Source organism: Haliotis rufescens, unplaced genomic scaffold (genome assembly GCF_023055435.1).
Source record: "Haliotis rufescens isolate VD_foot unplaced genomic scaffold, xgHalRufe1.0.p SCAF_13, whole genome shotgun sequence".
Lineage (NCBI taxonomy): Eukaryota > Metazoa > Mollusca > Gastropoda > Lepetellida > Haliotidae > Haliotis > Haliotis rufescens.
This window is the reverse complement of record NW_025963813.1, coordinates 24,442,664-24,457,899: the sequence shown is the minus strand read 5'-3', so window position 1 is coordinate 24,457,899 and position 15,236 is coordinate 24,442,664. Positions and strand designations below refer to the sequence as shown.

At 39.1% G+C, this 15,236-nt stretch overlaps 1 protein-coding gene and 1 long non-coding RNA gene across 5 annotated transcripts in view; one reads left to right on the top strand and one right to left on the bottom strand.

Annotated features, from left to right (window-relative positions):
* Positions 1 to 12,358, top strand: part of LOC124117416 — a 29,197-nt gene extending 16,839 nt beyond the window's left edge. For all 4 annotated transcript variants that reach the window (XM_046479310.2, XM_046479309.2, XM_046479307.2 and 1 more), the window contains 4 exons: positions 3,061 to 3,210; positions 3,741 to 3,846; positions 4,150 to 4,271; positions 11,966 to 12,358. In XM_046479310.2, the coding sequence (XP_046335266.1) occupies positions 3,061 to 3,210; positions 3,741 to 3,846; positions 4,150 to 4,271; positions 11,966 to 12,256 (669 nt within the window). In that variant the 3' untranslated portion in view covers positions 12,257 to 12,358. The remainder of the gene's footprint in view (positions 1 to 3,060; positions 3,211 to 3,740; positions 3,847 to 4,149; positions 4,272 to 11,965) is intronic.
* Positions 12,358 to 14,239, bottom strand: LOC125378618. The gene is made up of 2 exons (XR_007220396.1): positions 14,152 to 14,239; positions 12,358 to 13,778 (listed from the first exon to the last, which is right to left on the bottom strand). It is a non-coding gene; the product is annotated as an uncharacterized LOC125378618 (long non-coding RNA).
* Positions 14,240 to 15,236: the final 997 nt, after the last annotated feature.

Genomic DNA, 15,236 nt, shown 5'->3' with positions numbered 1-15,236 from the left:
CTGCGTAATGCTCCTTCGATCCAAAGATTACTGCACCATCCTGCACTCATCATTTGGTCAACAGTATACCTGCGCTGTTGCAGCAGGCTTTGGGTAAGGTAGCCCTTAAGAGTTCACTTCCTAAACCTGCAATTACATTGTTCCGCTTTAAATTGCATGGGATTTCCTTTCCAACTTTGTCACCTCCCCTTGATGTAGAAGATGCTAAAACTTTGGGTCGTTCCACATCTTCGCACCTCAAGATAGGTGATAGATCCCTTATATCTGCTGATTCTTTTGATTCTGTTGATATTCTTTTGTCCCTCCTTCCATTGTCACTTATTACTACCTTTGTTCAGGCTTTGGTTATGCGGATTGGCCTGACAAAAACAGATTTTTTGAGAGAATTGCTCTCAGCGCTGGATGAAATCGCTTGTCTCTTAGAGTACTTGGCACAACTCCTTATCCCCGCCACGGGCTCCCTCCTCCTTATGCTTATATGAAGGCTCTTTCCACTGCTCAGGCCGAAGCCACTGTTCAGGCACTACAGATGTGTATTACCCGCCTGGGGGCCTACCTTTAGAATCAGAATACAGTAGCACAAACTTTTCAAACACGTGACTGTACCCTATGAAGTAATTTGTAGTATTTTGTTGCCAGTCACACCGGCGAAACAATGCCCTGTGACGTCAGGGGTCATCGAGTGTGCATAAGCTCCTTCCAGTGATCTATCATCTATCTCTACACGCTATGTCACTGAATATGCCCAGCAATGTTGAGAATTTTGAATATTTGTCTACTAAATATAGCCTGCGGCGGTGATTTTTATAGCAAGCACTAGTTTATAAAAGCACATTTTTTATACATTTTTTAATTTTCGTTTGTGGCTAAAATGATGATAAATGGGAACTAAAAATACACATATTACTTTTTCTATTCATTAATTTTCATTATTATGCACAGGAATGCAGTTTTATTAGATATGTTATATTGATGCTGAACACATCCAAATGTCACAGGTGTTAGGGTAGGTTACTCCAAACTCTATCCTTTGCCCTTGGATCACCTTTACAACCAATCTCCCCTTTACAATCATTAGGGTTAGTTTCCCGTTTAGTGGCTATTATTGATTCTTTAGCTGCTTCTAATATTCTTCTCACAAAAAACATTGAGAAAAAATTGATAAAATGGTTTAGTATCAAATATTGTGGCTATTGGAAACTGTCCTGGAACATTCACACAAGCCACTTTCATCTGCTACATTTTTTCAGTACTGATTCAAAAGCTAACTCACCCTTGTGTTGTCACTAGCCATTCTTATGCCTCCCTCGTTCCTTACAATTTTCAACATTACCCTTTTAGTGTTCCCTACCACACTTTTCTGTCACAAAAATCACCCGACATATTATTAAATCCCATGTCGGTATCTTGTAGATAACAGAATGGGTCGAGTGTGCCAAATGGCATCAGGATAACTCATAAGTGTACGTAGACTAAAGTCACGAGACACCCGTAACCTTCGTAAGTGTCCGTCACCTATTGACCCTTTTCGTTCAGTTCCGTAACCGCGTAGGCATGACTAGTTAAATTTGCACTTAGTTTCACAGTGTGGACGTAGCTCAGTCAGTTAGCTGTCGGGCTAACAATATTCTCACAATATTCTAGACAGATTCTCACAAAAACTGGTTGCCTGTCTTTGAAACATGTGACCTACGGCAGAGATCGTCCTCATGAGAAGTTGTGGTATTCTAAAGGGGCTCCCGCCCGGGTACCCAGTACACCCTTACCACCCCATATCAACCAAAGGCTAAACTGGGTACAATGTGTGAAGCCCATTTCTGGTGTCCCCCGCCGTGATGTTGCTGGAATATTGCTAAAAGCGGCGTAAAACCATACTCACTCACTCACTCAAAGGCTAAACACCTCATTCATGCTCAACCTTACTCTAAGCCTGCGTCATAGGCCGCATTTTGCCAGTCATCTAAGGCCAGGTCCACAAGGGGTTACAGTCAGCCTGCTTCCTCGGGAGCTGGGTATGAGGGTGCTTCCCATGTTGGTCATCCCTCCTCACAGCTCTCCTGTCGGCGATTTTGGGATCAGCTCTTCTTGGACCGCTGGGTTAATCAGACTCTTCATTATGCCCGCCTCTCACTGTCTTGCCCCTTCAAATACCTTACCGGAACATCCAGATTCTTTTGGTAGCACCTTATTGGCCCAGTCTACTCGCTGGAGAGCCAGTCTTAAAACTACACATATTTCCTAGTCTGCTCAGAAACACACACAATCGTCAACCACACCCACAATTTAATCGTGGTGCGTATCATGAGGGCAACTACAGTTCGTGATCTTTTTAGCAGCTCCAGTTGCAACGTAATTTCAGACCCAGCCTTACCTGTAACCAGACATGGTCGATGTATTACGGGACTAATGAAGTTGAACACACCTATTGGTTGAAGAGAAAGTGGCAGCCTAGTCGTGTAGTCCATGCTCTGGCCACACCACTCAATTGCAAATGGGGATATGCAGTTGATCCTACTGTGGGAAAATTGCACACTGTTGTGGAGGGATAACTTAAACAATATAGGGAATCAGAGTATTCTCTGTACCTATATACTTATCCTGACCCAACAGGTCCTGACCGCCCACTGTCCATCCCCTGAATAGTGGCTCCACTTCAAGTGATGAGTAGCGCAGGATCATGCTGGGTCGGAGGGGGTCGGAGGGTGAGGATTGTTTTCATGATGTTCTACACTGTTATGTGATCGAAGCAAGAAGGAATATTGCATACTGTTGTGTCAGGATGAGTGTATAAATACAGGGAATACTATGATTCCCTATGATTATGTAACGTAAATGAAGTTACAAATAGACATGAGCTCGAAACAGGCACAATGTTGGAAATCAGTTATGAAATAACTACTTTAACCCAGTTATAAAAAACATCATTCTTGAGTCACACTTAATATACGGTATAAGGATGTAGATTGAAGTAATGTGTCGTGGTTAAACCTACAGATACATTGTCGATCCGGGCCCCACATCTTTAACGTACAATATGACCATCTATTTAACTATTTTCAGCTGCTGTACACTGTCGGAGCTCACCTGACTAGCTCCCTCCGTGGGGCCATGACACAGGCCATCTTGTTGGCAGGGAAGTCACAGGGAAACACCACCTATTTTGATGACTTTCTTGGAGACAGAGACATGACAAAAGATAACAAGACTCAAGTAAGCATCATATGTAAGCACCCTTGGGGCCTGGGGTAGAATGGCAGCCTATTGTCGCAAGAGGTGCCTAAGATGGATCGGTGTGATCAGGGTTTGTGACTTGGTTGATTGCGTGTCATCAGCTTATGGCTTTGCTCATAATAATAACCTCTAGTTTGTCTGTGGTTTGATTATGAACCGGTTATTGTGAAACAGCTGGGAAATGATGACTGCAGAGTAACGCTTCTATTATGTGTACTTTTGTAATTAATCCTGACTGGAGGAGTCAAGGCAGCTTGGAAGCAATGTGATTGGGACATCATAACAATTCTCCACATGAGCATGTGGCCATCACATGGCCAAATAATCATATTAATATGGTATGTATTGTGGACGTAAGTATTTTATAATGGATAGATAATATATTCTTCGTGTTGTAAAAAAATGACCAAAACAAATATAACAGAGATATGGTTCAGTAATACAACTGAAGCATACGATCACAGTGTATAGGATGGTGTGAAGTGTAACTGTACATTCTTGTGTGAAAGATCAATGGTGAGGACCGCATATTTACAACGGCAATGGCAACCAATGCTCTCATCCAAACGTGGGCGGTTTTCGACGAGACACAGGGGAAGCTATTCTGGATAAAAGGTAAACACGACTGGCAGAAACGTCAGGGTGCGCGCAACTGCAGCGACCATTTATTGTTCTTGACCAGCATTCCTTGTTCACTTCCTCTAGCCTACACATCTATATATGAATTATCTTGTTTAAAGCAGACCGACTATCTTTAGCACCCCGGACTGAAATATGGGTGCAAACTTTCCTTATTATAATTGGTACCTTGGTATTTTCACAGATCATCTCAGATCTCGCTTTTTTTTTAGATGCAAAGTCATCAAGAAACGGTACGATATATTACCCACCGACTACTATATATTTTGTATATTACAGAAACACCGACATCTGTTAGGGAGACTGTGGGGAAATCTGTTCAATGGCTGATCAACAATGTACTAACAGGACAGTACAAGCCTTGGAACGCCTTCTTCTCGGGGTCATCGAAAGGTCACGAGGTACACATCGACCTAACTTCTAGAATGTGATCTATGTTGTTTTCAATACTTAAGCTATGTTATCTGTATTTACAGTCTTGATAGTATACCTAAAACCCATATCACTACATTGATGTAGCTATGTATGCATCTAAAGTTTGTTTTCATTAATTGTTGTAGAAAGTAGTTATCATTCTTTGTTTTTAAAAAGTATCGAGAAATTCTTTTGAAAAACTTATCAATGAACATAATTTGAACGGTTTCCTATCATGTTCAGCGAGTTTAGATTCTGTATTTTGTCTGTTGTGTTCAAGTAATATTGGGTTTGTTTTTTCCAGTGTTGTGTTCACATAGTATTGGGTCAGTGTTACATCTGTTGTGTTCACATAGTATAGGGTAAATGTTACATCTGTTGTGTTCACATAGTATAGGGTCAGTGTTACATCTGTTGTGTTCACACGGTATTGGGCCAGTGTTACATCTGTTGTGGTCACATAGTACAGGGTCAGTTTTACATCTGTTGTGTTCACATAGTACAGGGTAAGTGTTACATCTGTTGTGTTCACACAGTATAGGGTAAGTGTTACATCTGTTGTGTTCACATAGTATAGGGTAAATGTTACATCTGTTGTGTTCACACGGTATAGGGTAAATGTTACATCTGTTATGTTCACACAGTAAAGGGTAAATGTAACATCTGTTTTGTTAACATACTATAGGGCCAGTGTTACATCTGTTGTGTTCACATAGTACAGGGTAAGTGTTACATCTGTTGTGTTCACACAGTATAGGGTAAGTGTTACATCTGTTGTGTTCACATAGTATAGGGTAAATGTTACATCTGTTGTGTTCACACAGTATAGGGTAAATGTTACATCTGTTGTGTTCACATAGTATAGGGTAAATGTAACATCTGTTTTGTTAACATACTATAGGGCCAGTGTTACATCTGTTGTGTTCACATAGTACAGGGTAAGTGTTACATCTGTTGTGTTCACATGGTATTGGGTAAGTGTTACATCTGTTGTGTTCACATAGTACAGGATCAGTGTTTCATCTGTTGTGTTCACATAGTATAGGGTAAGTGTTACATCTGTTGTGTTCACATAGTATAGAGTAAGTGTTACATCTGTTGTGTTCACATACTGTAGGGTAAATGTTACATATGTTGCGTTCACATAGTATAGGGTCAGTGCTACATCTGTTGTGTTCACATAGTACAGGGTCAGTGTTACATCTGTTGTGTTCACATAGTATAGGGTAAGTGTAACATCTGTTGTGTTCACATAGTATAGGGTAAATGTAACATCTGTTTTGTTAACATACTATAGGGCCAGTGTTACATCTGTTGTGTTCACATAGTACAGGGTAAGTGTTACATCTGTTGTGTTCACATGGTATTGGGTAAGTGTTACATATGTTGTGTTCACATAGTACAGGATCAGTGTTTCATCTGTTGTGTTCACATAGTATAGGGTAAGTGTTACATCTGTTGTGTTCACATAGTATAGAGTAAGTGTTACATCTGTTGTGTTCACATACTGTAGGGTAAATGTTACATATGTTGCGTTCACATAGTATAGGGTCAGTGCTACATCTGTTGTGTTCACATAGTACAGGGTCAGTGTTACAACTGTTGTGTTCACATAGTATAGGGTAAGTGTAACATCTGTTGTGTTCACATAGTATAGGATCTATGTCATCTATGTCTAGAGTAATTATTACGTCCATTGTGGTCACCGCGTGTAACCTCTGTATTGTGTTACATCTATTGTCTATTATTACGTCCATTGTGGTCACCAAGTATGGGTTCTGTATAATGTCCTTTGTGGTCACCAAGTATAGGTTCTGTATTACGTCCATTGTGGTCACCAAGTATAGGTTCTGTATTACGTTTATTGTAGTCACCAAGTGTAGGTTCTGTATAATGTCCTTTGTGGTCACCAAGTATAGGTTCTGTATTACGTCCATTGTGGTCACCAAGTATCGGTTCTGTATAATGTCCTTTGTGGTCACCAGGTATAGGTTCTGTATTACATCCATTGTGGTCACCAAGTATAGGTTCTGTATTACGTTTATTGTGGTCACCAAGTATAGGTTCTGTATTACGTCCATTGTGGTCACCAAGTATAGGTTCTGTATAATGTCCTTTGTGGTCACCAAGTATAGATTCTGTATTACGTCCATTGTGGGCACCAAGTATGGGTTCTGTATAATGTCCTTTGTAGTCACCAAGTATACGTTCTGTATAATATCCTTTGTGGTCACCAAGTATAGGTTCTGTATTACGTCCATTGTGGTCACCAAGTATGGGTTCTGTCTAATGTCCTTTGTGGTCACCAAGTATGGGTCCTGTATTACGTTATTTGTGGTCACCAAGTATAGGTTCTGTATTTTGTCCATTGTGGTCAACGAGTATAGGTTCTGTATTACGTCCATTGTGGTCACCAAGTATAGGTTCTGTATTATGTCCATTGTGGTCACCGAGTATAGGTTCTGTATTACGTTAATTGTGGTCACCAAGTATAGGTTCTGTATTACGTTCATTGTGTTCACCAAGTATAGGTTCTGTATTACGTCCATTGTGGTCACCAAGTATAGGTTCTGTATTACGTCCATTGTGTTCACCAAGTATAGGTTCTGTATTACGTCCATTGTGTTCAACAAGTATAGGTTCTGTATTACGTCCATTGTGGTCACCAAGTATTATAGGTTCTCTATTACGTCCATTGTGTTCAACAAGTATAGGTTCTGTATTACGTTTATTGTGGTCACCAAGTATAGGTTCTGTATTACGTTTATTGTGGTCACCAAGTATAGGTTCTGTATTACGTTTATTGTGGTCACCAAGTAGAGGTTCTGTATTACGTCCATTGTGGTCACCAAGTAGAGGTTCTGTATTACGTTTATTGTGGTCAACGAGTATAGATTCTGTATTACGTTTATTGTGGTCACCAAGTATAGGTTCTGTATTACGTTTATTGTTGTCACCAAGTATAGGTACTGTATTACGTCCATTGTGGTCAACGAGTATAGATTCTGTATTACGTTTATTGTGGGCACCAAGTATAGATTCTGTATTACGTTTATTGTGGTCACCAAGTATAGATTCTGTATTACGTCCATTGTGGTCAACGAGTATAGATTCTGTATTAGGTCCATTGTGGTCAACGAGTATAGATTCTGTATTACGTTTATTGTGGGCACCAAGTATAGATTCTGTATTACGTTTATTGTGGTCACCAAGTATAGATTCTGTATTACGTCCATTGTGGTCAACGAGTATAGATTCTGTATTTACGTTTATTGTGGGCACCAAGTATAGATTCTGTATTACGTCCATTGTGGTCAACGAGTATAGATTCTGTATTACGTTTATTGTGGTCATCAAGTATAGATTCTGTATTACGTTTATTGTGTTCACCAAGTATAGATTCTGTATTACGTCCATTGTGGTCAACGAGTATAGATTCTGTATTACGTTTATTGTGGTCACCATGTATGGGTTCTGTATTACGTTTATTGTGGTCACCAAGTATAGATTCTGTATTACGTTTATTGTGGTCAACGAGTATAGTTTCTGTATTACGTTTATTGTGGGCACCAAGTATAGATTCTGTATTACGTCTATTGTGTTCAACAAGTATAGATTCTGTTTTACGTTTATTGTGGTCACCAAGTATAGATTCTGTATTACGTTTTTTGTGGTCACCAAGTATAGATTCTGTATTACGTCCATTGTGGTCAACGAGTATAGATTCTGTATCACGTTTATTGTGGGCACCAAGTATAGATTCTGTATAACGTTTATTGTGGTCACCAAGTATAGATTCTGTATTACGTTTATTGTGGTCACCAAGTATAGGTTCTGTATTACGTTTATTGTGGTCACCAAGTATAGATTCTGTATAACGTTTATTGTGGTCACCAAGTATAGATTCTGTATTACGTTTATTGTGGGCACCAAGTATAGATTCTGTATTACGTTTATTGTGGTCACCAAGTATAGATTCTGTATTACGTCCATTGTGGTCAACGAGTATAGATCCTGTATTACGTTTATTGTGGTCACCAAGTATAGATTCTGTATTACGTCCATTGTGTCAGGAGTATAGATTCTGTATTACGTTTATTGTGGGCACCAAGTATAGATTCTGTATTACGTTTATTGTGGTCACCAAGTATAGATTCTGTATTACGTTTATTGTGGTCATCAAGTATAGGTTCTGTATTACGTTTATTGTGGTCACCAAGTATAGATTCTGTATTACGTCCATTGTGGTCAACGAGTATAGATTCTGTATTATGTTTATTGTGGGCACCGAGTATAGGTTCTGTATTACGTCCATTGTGGTCAACGAGTATAGATTCTGTATTACGTCCATTGTGGTCAACGAGTATAGATTCTGTATTACGTTTATTGTGGGCACCAAGTATAGGTTCTGTATTACGTTTATTGTGGTCACAAAGTATAGGTTCTGTATTACGTCCATTGTGGTCAACGAGTATAGATTCTGTATTACGTTTATTGTTGGCACCAAGTATAGATTCTGTATTACGTCCATTGTGGTCAACAAGTATAGATTCTGTATTACGTTTATTGTGGTCACCAAGTATAGGTTCTGTATTACGTCCATCGTGGTCACCAAGTATAGGTTCTGTATTACGTCCATTGTGGTCAACGAGTATAGATTCTGTATTACGTTTATTGTGGTCACCAAGTATAGATTCTGTATTACGTCCATTGTGGTCAACGAGTATAGATTCTGTATTTACGTTTATTGTGGGCACCAAGTATAGATTCTGTATTACGTCCATTGTGGTCAACGAGTATAGATTCTGTATTACGTTTATTGTGGTCATCAAGTATAGATTCTGTATTACGTTTATTGTGTTCACCAAGTATAGATTCTGTATTACGTCCATTGTGGTCAACGAGTATAGATTCTGTATTACGTTTATTGTGGTCACCATGTATGGGTTCTGTATTACGTTTATTGTGGTCACCAAGTATAGATTCTGTATTACGTTTATTGTGGTCAACGAGTATAGTTTCTGTATTACGTTTATTGTGGGCACCAAGTATAGATTCTGTATTACGTCTATTGTGTTCAACAAGTATAGATTCTGTATTACGTTTATTGTGGTCACCAAGTATAGATTCTGTATTACGTTTATTGTGGTCACCAAGTATAGATTCTGTATTATGTCCATTGTGGTCAACGAGTATAGATTCTGTATCACGTTTATTGTGGGCACCAAGTATAGATTCTGTATAACGTTTATTGTGGTCACCAAGTATAGATTCTGTATTACGTTTATTGTGGTCACCAAGTATAGGTTCTGTATTACGTTTATTGTGGTCACCAAGTATAGATTCTGTATAACGTTTATTGTGGTCACCAAGTATAGATTCTGTATTACGTTTATTGTGGGCACCAAGTATAGATTCTGTATTACGTTTATTGTGGTCACCAAGTATAGATTCTGTATTACGTCCATTGTGGTCAACGAGTATAGATCCTGTATTACGTTTATTGTGGTCACCAAGTATAGATTCTGTATTACGTCCATTGTGTCAGGAGTATAGATTCTGTATTACGTTTATTGTGGGCACCAAGTATAGATTCTGTATTACGTTTATTGTGGTCACCAAGTATAGATTCTGTATTACGTTTATTGTGGTCATCAAGTATAGGTTCTGTATTACGTTTATTGTGGTCACCAAGTATAGATTCTGTATTACGTCCATTGTGGTCAACGAGTATAGATTCTGTATTATGTTTATTGTGGGCACCGAGTATAGGTTCTGTATTACGTCCATTGTGGTCAATGAGTATAGATTCTGTATTACGTCCATTGTGGTCAACGAGTATAGATTCTGTATTACGTTTATTGTGGGCACCAAGTATAGATTCTGTATTACGTTTATTGTGGTCACAAAGTATAGGTTCTGTATTACGTCCATTGTGGTCAACGAGTATAGATTCTGTATTACGTTTATTGTTGGCACCAAGTATAGATTCTGTATTACGTCCATTGTGGTCAACGAGTATAGATTCTGTATTATGTTTATTGTGGTCACCAAGTATAGGTTCTGTATTACGTCCATCGTGGTCACCAAGTATAGGTTCTGTATTACGTCCATTGTGGTCAACGAGTATAGATTCTGTATTACGTTTATTGTGGTCACCAAGTATAGATTCTGTATTACGTCCATTGTGGTCAACGAGTATAGATTCTGTATTACGTTTATTGTGGGCACCAAGTATAGATTCTGTATAACGTTTATTGTGGTCACCAAGTATAGATTCTGTATTACGTTTATTGTGGTCACCAAGTATAGGTTCTGTATTACGTTTATTGTGGTCACCAAGTATAGATTCTGTATTACGTTTATTGTGGTCACCAAGTATAGATTCTGTATTACGTTTATTGTGGGCACCAAGTATAGATTCTGTATTACGTTTATTGTGGTCACCAAGTATAGATTCTGTATTACGTCCATTGTGGTCAACGAGTATAGATCCTTTATTACGTTTATTGTGGTCACCAAGTATAGATTCTGTATTACGTCCATTGTGTCAGGAGTATAGATTCTGTATTACGTTTATTGTGGGCACCAAGTATAGATTCTGTATTACGTTTATTGTGGTCACCAAGTATAGATTCTGTATTACGTTTATTGTGGTCATCAAGTATAGGTTCTGTATTACGTTTATTGTGGTCACCAAGTATAGATTCTGTATTACGTCCATTGTGGTCAACGAGTATAGATTCTGTATTACGTTTATTGTGGGCACCGAGTATAGGTTCTGTATTACGTCCATTGTGGTCAACGAGTATAGATTCTGTATTACGTCCATTGTGGTCAACGAGTATAGATTCTGTATTACGTTTATTGTGGGCACCAAGTATAGGTTCTGTATTACGTCCATTGTGGTCACAAAGTATAGGTTCTGTATTACGTCCATTGTGGTCAACGAGTATAGATTCTGTATTACGTTTATTGTTGGCACCAAGTATAGATTCTGTATTACGTCCATTGTGGTCAACGAGTATAGATTCTGTATTACGTTTATTGTGGTCACCAAGTATAGGTTCTGTATTACGTCCATTGTGGTCACCAAGTATAGGTTCTGTATTACGTCCATTGTGGTCAACGAGTATAGATTCTGTATTACGTTTATTGTGGTCACCAAGTATAGATTCTGTATTACATCCATTGTGGTCAACGAGTATAGATTCTGTATTACGTTTATTGTGGGCACCGAGTATAGGTTCTGTATTACTTCCATTGTGGTCAACGAGTATAGATTCTGTATTACGTTTATTGTGGGCACCGAGTATAGGTTCTGTATTATGTTTATTGTGGTCACCAAGTATAGGTTCTGTATTACGTTTATTGTGGTCACCAAGTATAGGTTCTGTATTACGTTCATTGTGTTCACATTGTACAGGGTTTGTTTTACGTTTTTGATGTTCAACCAGTATACGGCCTGTTAACCTGGTATAGAATCTATTTTACCATTCCTGTGTTTACATTGAATAGGACCTGCAGTGTTTCTGGTGTTCACCTGGTATAGAATTTATTTTACCATTTCTGTGTTTACATGGAATAGGACCTACACTTTCTGAAGTGTTCACATGTTAGTCTGTTACGTCTATTGTGTTCTGTGTGTGTTTGTATAACAACACACTTAATCTCCCCACAGAGCATGCCCTTCTGGTATCCTGTCAACCGGATGGAGTACCTGAATGGCACTAAGATTCCAAATGACCAACACTTCCCGTCTTCCCCCTGGATAGCCGGCTTCAAGGGAGTAGTTTCAGAGGACAGGTACCTGGAAATGTGTCGCCAATACCATTTTGGTCAGAAGACCCCAATGACTTTTTCCGGCTATAATGTTGGAAGTGGGTACTTCCCCTTCTGGACGTCGGATGCATATACCTATGCGTCGACTACGCTGGCCATCTCCCAATACAGCAACATACATGTGGAATAAGTTTCATCCAGAAATATCCATGTACTTCCCTCTTAATGTATTATGGACAAGTGAAGTGTTGTTATTTATAAAATGTTTCAATAAAAACAACTTTCCAAACACTGAGGAAAAAATTCATTCGGCAATAAAGCAATTGTATGTAAACAAACTCAGATATACTTTCCATGGCTTTGTGTGAGCAACATCCTGTGATAAAAACTGCCGTTCAGTTTTCAAAACTAGCACTCCATCCATTCCTGAGACTGAAATAACAGAAACCTACATACAGACTACAACATGAGTTCTGGTTGCTGTTTGATACTGTTTTTGATAGGAGTATACATACACTTAAAAACATATCATACAAGCACATTTTCTTACTAAAACAGACGTCAATGTCAGTATGTTGTGCCGCAATCGCTAACATCATTAATGGAGACTGCCATGCAGCTTCAAAAAACAATTTCACATTATCCGAAAAACAATTGAAATGTAAAACAAAAGTCACAAACCATCAGCATTCAAATGCTACATTATTGGTAACCTAGGTTTTCCCTAAAATCTATTGGGTGGTCTGGCTCAGTGACTTGATTTAATGCATGTCATGATACCCCGATGGGGCATTACTCACGACATGGACATGGATGGTTTTATCAGCAACTGTGATATAGCTGAAATATAGCAACAACAAAATTATGTAGCTCTGCCCTGACTCTATGAGCTACTTGATGTCACTGGCGCCAGCAGCTGGATGTGAATGATTTTACATTTTAAATTAAATTTTGCACATTACACTGCAGGTAACTTGTCACATATGAACACCAAATACAGAGAAGCACACATAATGTTCCATCTTGATGGCTCTTGACTTGAGTTCTACAGTAGCTTTACTACACAAATTCTCTTTTGGTTAAAAGAAATGAGTAATACAGTTTGAGTTTGGTGTAAACGTATTGAGACGTAAAAAGTGTTGTAGGGTGTATCGGGAACGGCTATTCCGGACGGGAACAATGCTCGCGGTGTGAAGTTTGCAAGGTGCCAGGAACATCTTCCAAGACTGGTGGAAGTTAGTCCTGTCAGCACGTGGCATCAGAGACCATATAATAGATTATTATTATATGGTCTCTGGTGGCATCGACGAATCAAGAGTACAGATACTAATAACAAAGGACGCTATGTTATTATAGAGACATATATACGAGGCAGTTCAGGCGCAATTTAAGCTTACGACACTCGGGCAGATGGGCAGCAACTACCAGCTAACAGAGGAACTAGACTAGTGTATTCATCAGCATAGGTGACTTGACTCGACGCACTCATCACACGCCAAGAGCAGCCACAGCAGCAGTGGGGGACTTGTTGTGGTGTTCCTCCAGAATAGAGATGTGCACGGGGCGGTGATACCTCCTGCGAAGGTAGCCATTGTGACGGGTCTGTGCGACCGGGGGCTGATGATGGCTGTTGTGCCAGGTACGGATCCGCCTGTAACGACTGACGCGGTGAACGTGTTGTGTTCTTGCAATGTATAGTATGAGCATCCACACTGAAAAGACACAAAGTAGTTCACGTGAGTAGTAAGCGATGCATATCAACAGACATAAAGCAGATAAGCCAGCATTAAATCGTATGTCCCAGTTCATCCAAACCATCTCTACGTATTATTGGAATAATAACCATAGATCAAGTATCAGCCCTGCAATAATTATGTTCGTGAATGTTCACCAATGTTAATTATTATGAATATTGTACGTGTCACTATATACATGTATTTAACAGTACATCAGTGTTTTATAACTAGCATCGAAAACACCCCCTAAGTATGTTTTGGACTGAAGGTATCAACATGTATCTGGAGTCTTATGTAAAGTTCTTCACGACACAATGAGATCTGTGCATTGTTACATCTATATGCTTACCAAACAAAAGTATGTTTCCTGTCAAACCCATATCAGATTGTCTGGACAGCAGTTCGTTGGCAGGGAATAAGTATCAAACATCAATCACGTGTCGCGTGAAACAAATGAGGGTTTGTATGACTTTTCGCACTTTCACAATGATACTTTCTTTCATGTGGTTAACTGCAAAATAAGCTCTTCCGGATGAATAATTAATAAAAGATAAGACAGACAGTTCCGTAAAAATCAAATTCTGAAATTGCAGTTTCTTCAAAGTAAAGGTATGTGTCCGCCAACGGCGCCCAGTATTGGTCTGGACTCCATGTGGCGGGCGCTACAGACTATCACGGCAGGTAGCCCAAGCGAGGCACGTTGTTCGTGTTTGATATTATTTATACTCATTAGCATTAGTAGTATTGCGACTGTGTTACAATTTTATAAATTTACAAATTATATATTTATTTTATGCATTTGAAACGATAACAGAGGAATAATGATTAACGCATTCTAAAATTTAGCAGCACTGGATAATGTATTTTAAAAAGTGTATTAAAGGGATAAACTTAAAAAGCATCAATGAAGGGCTTATGCGTTGGTCCCATTTAGGCAGTCAAAGAAAAGGGGTGATGTGGAGTTTGCTCGAGAATAGGAAAGTTTGTTTTGTCGTTTATCGAAGGATCTTGGCCATGATCTCGACAAATCGAGGCAGCTGATTTTGTTAGATTTCAAGAAGTGTGTAATTGCAGAGACTAATACTTATTTGTTTGAAGCAACCTTTGTCAGGTCAATCAGGTGATTCAGGTCGGGAAAGGTCACCAACGTCTGTTTGAATCTCAGAAAGTCGGGTAGTACATTCCTATAAATTCAGATACCCTACTTGGTTCGGAACAGTCTTCAGGATGCCGTTAGGTGTTAGATGAACATATTGTTTCAAGTCCGATCATTTTGATATCCAAAACTCAAGGCCAGAAATCCGACACAAAGCTCACACCATGCTGTTGTGAATGACAAGCCCCAGCCTATTTCTGGTATCATGTACAGGGGAGGAGTATGTATGTGGTATTTAGCTAAGAATGAGTTAGTGAGTTTGGTTTAATGCCGTTATC